The 9,748-nt window shown below is 35.3% G+C and overlaps 1 protein-coding gene across 4 annotated transcripts in view; it reads right to left on the reverse strand.

The window, feature by feature from the left end:
- RASA2 (RAS p21 protein activator 2) overlaps positions 1 to 9,748 on the reverse strand; it is a 122,564-nt gene that overhangs the window by 79,227 nt on the left and 33,589 nt on the right. For all 4 annotated transcript variants that reach the window (XM_004385080.3, XM_023739342.1, XM_012558040.2 and 1 more), the window contains exons 3-4: positions 9,053 to 9,156; positions 2,138 to 2,232 (exon numbers count right to left, since the gene is read on the reverse strand). In XM_004385080.3, coding sequence (XP_004385137.2) covers positions 2,138 to 2,232; positions 9,053 to 9,156 — 199 coding nt within the window. The remainder of the gene's footprint in view (positions 1 to 2,137; positions 2,233 to 9,052; positions 9,157 to 9,748) is intronic.

A 9,748-nucleotide genomic window follows, 5' to 3' on the forward strand; every position in this document is an offset into this window, starting at 1 on the left:
TTTATTTTAAATAGTGGGTAGATGTTACTAATTAAGTGTCGTTTAAAAGAGCTGGAAAGGTTAATAACCCATGGCCATGAAAATAATCTGTAGCAAATAAAAAATCTCAATATTATATTTAATAGGTAAATGCTCCTTCCAGAATTTTCATGCTTTACAGAAGAGTTTTATATATACATCATCAAATAAAAGCCTGTGACCCAGTACTAATACTAATACCATCTCCACGAATTACAAAGAATATTTTATACAGATTTCTACTTTTTGAGACCTGGAGCCCTTACATCATTTGGTAAATTTACACTGGTCATAAGAAGAAGAATGGGCTTCAACTAAATCTTAAAATAATCCTCAAACTTCACTTCAGGCTAAATTTTCAATCTTATCTTGCCTTTTGTTAAAACTATTAAAAAGAAAAACTGGTAGTGTAAAACTTTCCTGTCTACCTTCTGGTAAAGCCATTTTAGGGGAATGGTAAACAGATAATAATATTTTACATTTGTATAACAATTAACAGCTTTCAAACGAATCTTAATGAGAGGCAGTGGGGGTTCAGTGGTAGAATTCTTGCCTTCCATGTGGGAGACTTGGTTTGGATTCCCAGCCAATGCACCTCATGCACAGTCACCACCCACCTGTCAGTGGAAGCTTGAGTGTTGCTATGATGCTGAACAGATTTCAGTGGCACTTCCAGACTAAGATGGACTACAAAGAAAGGCCTGACTACCTACTTCCGAAAACCAGCCAATGAAAACCCTATATATCACAATGGTCCAATCCACAACCAATCAGGACACTGGACCGGGTGCATTTTGTACCATTGTACATGAGGTCACCAATGGGTTGAGGGCCACCTCTATGGCAGCTAACAACAACAACAAAGTACTCTTAAAGATACTTAATTCTCACAACCATATTAGTCAGTCAAATGTGGCAACTTTTACTTCCATTTCATAGAAATGAAATTCAAGGTCATGAAAGTAACCACATAAGAAAATTAGGACCTAAATTTTCTGACTTTCAGTTTAAAATCCTTTCCAATTCATCACACTGCCTTTCACCTGGATCATTTACAATACTGTATAACTGGGATCTGAATAACAGCTATAGTCAAATGAAGAAAGCAAAAGACATTAAAAAGAGTAGAATGGATATAACAGGAAAAATTTCACTTATATTTTGTATTTAAGAAGGGGGTTAGTATACAGACACTTAATTTTTGAGAATTTAATCAAACAGAATGCTTGAGAGGTTATGAGGAAATGGAGAATCAGGCACTTTACTTGCAAATTATCTGTGGGTGCGTGGGCAGTACTTTTTTCTTGCCTTAAACTTCTGTTTGAGTCACTGTGGCAAATTATTTTAACTTCTTTTAGGGAGGAAAAATCCTGCGTGCAGCTATGCCCTTGGGAAATGGTTTCACAATGCTTACCATACTTTATAAATAAATAGGGATTAAGAAAAAGATTCCCTTTAGAAAGAAATGGCAATTTCTAAGACTCAGACTTTCCAGAAACAAATGGAGTTCAGCTGCATGGTTAAACATACTTCTTCACTCACATAAAGAATCTGTAAAAGACCTCTTATTTTGGCAAGAAGAAGAGCCTTAAAAAGAGTAATTATACCCTTTCAAATAAAAAGACAAGTGAATAACAGGAAGGGGTGGACGTGGGAACGAAGACTCGGCAATGGTGGGCTTGGGCATGGCTTGAATGCATAACATTTTCCCAAGTCTACTTTACTGGAGAGTAAACAAAGCTTTTTGATGAAAATGAATAAAATCACAGACTTCTAGGATTCTCCTCAGAGTTAGTAAAACATATCTTTTCTCTTCAAACTTTTTCTCCTCTAAAAAAAGGTAATAATTTGCTACTGTAACTCAAACAGAAGAACTAAGGCAGGAAAAAACAAACTTTACCTAATATAACCTCTCCAAACTTAAACACACACATGCATTACTCTTGAATTCACATGGCAAAGCCATTTCTAACTCTTTACTATCCAAAGGTCTATATTACCCAAATATTTGGTGCCAGCATTAAAATGAGGTATAAGTTCTATCTACACGAACTAATATAAGCAGTTCATTTTTCCTGTGTGCGAAAACCTCTTGCATTACTTAAGCCTTAATATTTACCTGAACCTCTGAATTGGAGTCAACAGGCTGTAGTGAAAACCAAGTTTCTATACCACTATGGTTACACAAGTCTTCTTTTTTGATGGCTACTTTTCCTGTAGGAAATAAGTAAAACAATATGAGAAAGTGTATTTTGTTTAATCCCAAGACCCATTTGCACTATTATGTATAATACTTTGTAAAAATATTTTAAAATGATTTCCACCTGATGATATAAAAGAAAAATCCACTTATATAAAGTACTCTTCTATATTCTAAAGAATAAAAAAGTGCTTCAATTCCCTTTGCCTCTTGGCAGACCCTCCTCTGGTAATTTTCAATCAGGGGATTAGACAAAACCTCAGTTGTATTTACACAAACCTGCATTTTTTACTACTTACTCAGATTCACGTTTTCACTTAAGAGTTCAGTCAATGTAAAAAGTAATCACAATGGTAGTGCAAACTAATCCTACCAATTCTTTAACACTATAATCATATGTTCTGGTAAATTTTGAGCAGACATATCTGCATTTAATAAGAGTTTATAAATTTCAATTAAAAGGAAAAAAATATGATACATCATTAAATATACTCAATATTGGCTTGAAAACTATGAGATTAAAACAATTATTAAAAATTTTCTTTTATCAAAACAGTGCAAACACTGAATGATTATGGTGCTTCAATGCATAAAAAAAAAAAAATCAAAGCAGTTCTCTAAAGACTTTCTACCTCTCAGAAAAAAATACAGTGCAATGAACAGAGTATTGTGAGAGGAAGACGCAAAAATGTTCTTATTATAATGAAGTATTTGCCATGTTGCTGTACAAAGCATTTCCTTCCTCAATTCAACTTTTAAGAAGTAGGCATAGTTTTGTATATAACTGACAATTTATTCAGAGATTGTACACAAAGCTTTAACAAAGAACATATTCTAAAGTCAAAAACAGTTCACTTGCTTTCATTTTATCAAATAAGAATTTTCATTTTAAGTACCCTAATCATACTTCATATCCTTTCACTTATGACATATCTTGGTCCTTTAGTTCAACATCAGAAAACTAAAGAAACTCTTATGTCAACATATGTCAACTTTTGTATATCAAGTGGAAAGAAAGGCATGACATGAAAACAAACACAGAAAAAGTGTATTTAAAAATTTATTCTGGAGTTAGTGGTGATGGTTGCAAACTTTGTGAACATACTAAAAGCCACTGCATTGTACACTTTAAAACGGTAAATTTCAGGGCTTCAAACCAATTCTTCCCAATTCAGTTACAGTCGAGGAAGTGGCACCAGAATAGGGCCGAATTGTTAAAATTCAAGTGAACCGGAACCAAAGCCCTGCTAGAAACCTAATCTCCCTCTTAGAAAGCAAGGACAGCATAACCCCTGCATGACAACCAAATCTCTTGCCCACCAGATTTTGGGCAGAGTTGGAAATAGCTTCATGCCCAGCTCAAAGATGGCCACCAATCATGCCGCTTTGAATGTCTATCGCTCTCCACAGTCCTGCCAATAATCCAATCTCATGCATCAGGCTCCTGAAATGGCTCACTATGCCTCTTCCCGAGCCTCTCATTCTATGGCTCTGACCCATAATTTTTCCCATTCCAGTTACAGTTCGGGAGCACCCAAGCTGTAAACATTCGGGTCCTCTTCTGGTTTTGCTTCATCAGCCATGACTAAACTGGTTCAAAGCCCTGGCAAATTTTAAGGTATGTGAATTACATCTCAATAAAGCTGTTATTTTAAAAAAATTAACCACATCAAATATTTTGATAAGCTTATTTTCCCATTCATGACTTGGAAAACTAACTACCTGTATAATGTTAAGGAAAATATTAAAATACACAGCTATACTTTCGTTACAGAATAACAACCGTATTAATATACAACTCAAAGGAGAACTACTTAAAATTCATTAACTATATCTATTAACACATGAAGTCTCATGATGTAAAATTTTAAGATTAATAAACTGGCCCTCAAAAAAAGAACAAACATTTCCAATTTTCTTTTAAATGTATTGGATAAAATCTAATGTGAAGACCAAAATCTTCAGGTGAATACATATATAAGCATTTATAATCCATTCAAATCTTTATAAGAAATGGCACTAGGAAACAAATATACTTAAGTTCTTTTTTGGTTAAATTTAAGATAAAACTGATGGGAAAACAGAATTTCTTCCAGTTCTGAAGATACAGATTAAAAGTCAACACAGATTTCAGGCACTGACTACAACTCCCAAATATTCTTTATACTGCTGAAGGAGTTCAGGTTAAGAGACAAATCATACAAACCTCTTGATATGTTTTACCTATAGATTGTATCAAATTCCTGGCTTAGGATACAAAATTATGGCAAAGTACTCAATACTGTATGCCATAAATGATTATGATTACAGGCAGTTCCCGGGTTACGAAAGTCTGATTTATAAACAATTTGTACTTAAGAATGGGCTGTCATAAAGCCTACTGTATTAAAAATTTGAGTTAAATACAATGGTTCATAACAACGAACACGCACACGACTTTGTGACACTCATGAGAACACTGGAAGTGTTTCTTAAGTGTTTTACATGCAGAGAAAGGTAAAATATATACTATACATTAAGACAAACACTTTGACTAACTGAAGCTAAAGTAAGAACTGTATGTACCTCTTCCAACTTACCTACAAATTCGACTTAAAGATAGACTTAGGAACAAATCTTGTTTGTATCCCCGGGGCTGCCTGTATCACAATTCTATCAAGTCAAGTGGTTCCCTTTACCAGTGATTCCATATGAGATATAAATAAAATGTTAAGGCAGTATATAATAGCTTGGTACTTATTTTTTTAAAATAATACATGTACATACAGAAACAGATATGCACCCTATTTTATGCAAATAATGCATGCCTTACACGTTTGTTTGCCAACCACGTCCATCCCCTGCAAGATATTTTCATAAGTGCTGCTATGCTAATTTTTTTTTTACAGCAACATGTAAAAAAAAAAATGGCATAGACACACTTACAAAAATACCTCACAGGGGGAGGGCATGGTTGGCAAACAGAACGCACGCATTATTTGCGTAAAAATACGGTACATTCTATAGCTGAAGTTCTTACCTTTCGGAACCACCCACTTCCCTTTAAGACTTGTTATATCTGTGTGTCTTTTGTACCTTTTCCCCAGAAAAATGCACAGATAGCATCTGGTATACAATTTTAGTAGATTTCACTCACCACCCAGAAATTCACCAGTAGATTCCTGGTGAAGACTTCTATTCTACAATTACCAGGAATTTTAATTTTGTTCATAATTTGTAAGTATGCATATGAATGTACAACTATCACTAACACAAGCTCCCAACTTAAAAAGAGGGCTTTTTAAAAAGAGTTTATTTGGAAGTTTATTGGTTTAATTCATTCATTCATTCATTCAACAAATAATTACAATGGCACTGTGTTTTCAGCGGTGATTTGATTTCCAGGCTCCCCCAACTAAAGTCTATGTAATCAGTAACAGTACTAAAATACCAGAGTAGGAAATCTACCCATCCTATTTATGACCCACAACTCAGATCACTGGAAATACATCTCTGTTACAAGTGCCCTCCCAAAAGGAGAATCCTCTCTCTCTTTGCCTCACAGGTAAAAAGAAATTCCATAAGCAAGTGCCCTCTTCCTCCTATTTCCTATCTCCTGTATCCATGGTACTCAATATCACTGAAGAGTTGAATGGTTCTTGTCCTCTGAGAGGGGAACCTTTCTCTCACTAGTTGCATATATTAGCCACTTGTCAGTTGAGAAAAACTTGCAATTTTATTGCCAGCTCTTATTCTTAACAAGTTCTTTTTTAAGATGCCAGTTTCTGATACATAAAGATATAGTTGTATGACACCAGCTGTCCTGAAGAAGCACAGAAGAGCACATGATCCAAAGAATCAGAGAAATTATTATGTAAGAATGACAGAGGAAAACAAAGAAGAACATGTGAGGTCATTAGGTATTAGGATATCTGCAACATGTCAGTTTATTAGGCAATATAACATATGAAAAAGAAATATATGTCATCAGTCCTAGAAATAAAACAGGGCTAGGGAAAAGCAGAAAGGGAGGGAGAAAGAAAAGCGGGGGAGAGGAAGAGGTGAGGAAGGAAAGGGAGACAGAGGCGAAAGGCAAGGACAAGTTTCTGAAACACAAATAAGACCAAAAAAAAAAAAAAAAAAAAATACGATTTTTGTTTGCAGTTTTGAACTATCATTAGTTAAATGATTACCAGTAACCAACTGCCATCAAGTACATTCTCACTCATGGTGACCCCATGGGGTTTTCAAGGCCGTGACCTTTTAGAAGCAGATCACCATGGTTTTTAGGGTCCATCACAATTTGACCTGAATTTATATTCCCAGCTTCACCTTCTACCACCCTCTCCTAAGTAAGTTACATACGCAGCAAATACACCAGCAGATTCCACAAGCATACGATTCATGTTTACCTCTCTGCTTCTGCCAATTCTTTTACCTTGAAACTGTTCTTCCTTTCCTTATCTAGGTAGTCTTTGTTAATCCCCCATCAAACAAAATTAATTGTTCTCCCTTCTATGCTCTCAAAGTACTTTATTCATACCTCCAGCACAGATCCTATTATAATGTATTAGCATTACTGTACATGTCTGCCTTTCTGATAGGCTGGGAACAACCTGAGTCATTCATCTTAATAGTCCCACCCTCTGTACAACACACAGAAGTGTTACATAAATATCTGTTTAACTGCATTGAGGATGAGCCTAAGGAGTGAGCAATAATTAAGAGTTTGCCAGAGAAAGAAGAGTATGCATACAAGTAAAGAAGATAACGAAAGAAGAAAAACATCTAGGAAAACACCATGCCATGAAACTTTTTCTTGATTTTCAACAAGGAAAAAGTTGTCTGAATAGGCAGTCAAAAGAGTCAAATACAATACAGAGGCAGGTGAAGATAAAAACTAAGAACACCTTTTGTGACAAGCAGAAAAAAAGTATTTGTTACGTATACAGATGATAAAAGTTAACATATTTAACAAATAAGAATGTTTAAGAATAAATAAAAGAACTACAACAAGAAAACATAGACAAAAGAACGAACAACTAATTCACAAAAGAAAAATGTAAATCACCAATAAACATTATGAAGATTGTCCTCAAATTCACTGATAATCAAAGAAACATAAGCTAAAATAATAAAAATTTAATTTTTACCTATCAAATTGGCAATTTTTTTCCAATGGTAATATCAAAGAATGCCAGCATGTGGTGAAATGGTTATGCTCACACCACACTTGGAGGAATGTAAATTAGTAAAATATTTCTGGGGGGCAATGTGGAAATATACAGAGGAAACCTTAAAAAGAATCATACTCTTTTACCCAGTATTTCCACTTCTAAGAATTTATCCTAAGGTAAAAGAGACACACACAACTTATGCACAAGGATTTTCACAGCAACGCCATGTAGATGATGGGAAAAAATTAGTAACATACATGTTCACCAACAAATACTTTTAAAAAATATGGGAAAAGGATGAAATTAAGTACAAAGGGCAAAAACTGAATAAACAGTACAATGTAATAGTATAAATGCATGGAAAAAAGAATGGGAATATACCAAATTATTAACTGTATTTATCACTGTGTAGAATCACTACCAGTTACTAAGAACATGTACTAGTCTTTTTAAATAAGAACTATATTGCCTTTTAAAAAGGTTATTTGATTTGTTTTAAAATGATTTTGGCAAACTTCAAAAAAGACTTGACAGAAAATGAGGAAGCCAGATCATAGAGATTTAAAAAAGAAGTTTAGCAGCAAAAGCAGAGACACGTTGTTGTTGCTGGGTTCTGTGGAGTCAATTCTGACTCAGAGCAACCCCATGTGACAGAGCAGAACTGCCCCATAGGGTTTTCTAGGCTGTAATCTTTATGGGAGCAGATCACCAGGTCTTTCTCCCACAAAGCTTCTAGGTGGGTTCGAACCACCAACCTTTCAGTTAGCAGCCGAGCGCTTTAACCACTGGGGCACCCAGGCTCCTTAGAGACACACTGTTGCTGTTGTTAGGTCCAGCCGAGTCAATCTGACTTACAGCCTTAGATGGTGGTGAAGAGGACAAAGCTAGATAAAGCTTAATTTTGGGGGCTGTGGGAGACTTAAACATATTTCAAATCAGAAAGCAGAGTTGCAGAGCATGAAATTCAGTACACTAAAAAAGGAGATTATAATACATGGATTATATTAAAGACTTCTACCTATTATTAAAATATAAAGACAGGATGCAAAGACCATGAGTGTGATACATCTGCAAGCCAGTTTAGCTTTGCTCTAGTCCATCCCCACAGACCATATCCCAGTCTCGATCATTTAAGAAATACATTTATTAGTCATCAGTACAACTAGGGAGAAAAAGTACAACTAGATTAAAGCAAATAATTACTTCTATTGGAAAAACTTCAAAAATAGATATTCTTTGCGGGGGGATCAATAATGTTACCTTTTCATATAAACATTCTTTGAATCATTCAATAAATACTTATAAAACACTTACTAAACGTAAGGCATCCTGTGAGTCACAGTCCCCCTCATAAGCATCATATTCAACTAGAGAATTTAGACATTAGACAGTAAACTGATGGACAAGCACCATCAGTACCATGAACAGGGAACCGCCAGGTATTATGGAAACACATGACATGGTGACTGGGGAATCAGCAAAGGCCTCCCTGAGGAAGTGTCACCAAAGCTGAGTATACAGATTAAAAATCAAATTGACAAATGAACATGAAGTCTAGAGAAAAGGATCAGGAACGGTGAGCATGTATTATTCTGTATCTTTCTGTACTTTATACTTAGGGAAATAATGAATATAAACACCAAAGTTGTGATTAAAGATAATTATGAATAGTACATACCTATACGAAGGTCTCTTTGTAAAACATTCTTATCATAAACATAGAAAGACAAATACTGGAAAGTTCTTGGAATCTCAAAGTAAAACTCTTCACTGAAAAATGGGCTAGGAAGAAAAAGGGGAATGCTCATTAAATTTAAATTCAACAGTACCTTCAAATAATATCATTTTCAGCAAAATCAATTCAATTACAGACTAAAATGTCATAGAGAAAAGCTTCAAAAGCTCCAAAACAATTCTCAATCTAAGTTTCAACTAAATCCTGTACAGATCAAGGTGAACTCTGAGAGAACCCCACTGTCAGGATGAGCTCTGAACACAGTTTTTCCCCAGTCTTATCGACAGAAGACCCAGTAACTGCCTGCAGACACGGTCCCCAAAAAAGTCAGTTGCCATATCGCAAGTCCTACTCGTGGCAACCCCACAAGTGTCAGAGAACTGTGCTCCGTAGGGTTTTCAATGGCGGATTTTTCAGAAGTAGATCAATATGTCTTTCTTCCAAGGCGCCCATGGGAGGACTCGAACCTCCAACCTTTCGGTTAGCAGCTGACAGCGTGACATGGTTTAAATTATGTCCCCCCAAAAATATGTGCTATCAATTTGGCTGGGCCATGATTCCCAGAATTGTGTGGTTGGCCTCCATTTTGTGATTGTAATTTTATGTTAAAAAGGATTAGGGTGGGATTGTAACACCACC

Source organism: Trichechus manatus, unplaced genomic scaffold (assembly GCF_000243295.1).
Source record: "Trichechus manatus latirostris isolate Lorelei unplaced genomic scaffold, TriManLat1.0 scaffold00132, whole genome shotgun sequence".
NCBI lineage: Eukaryota > Metazoa > Chordata > Mammalia > Sirenia > Trichechidae > Trichechus > Trichechus manatus.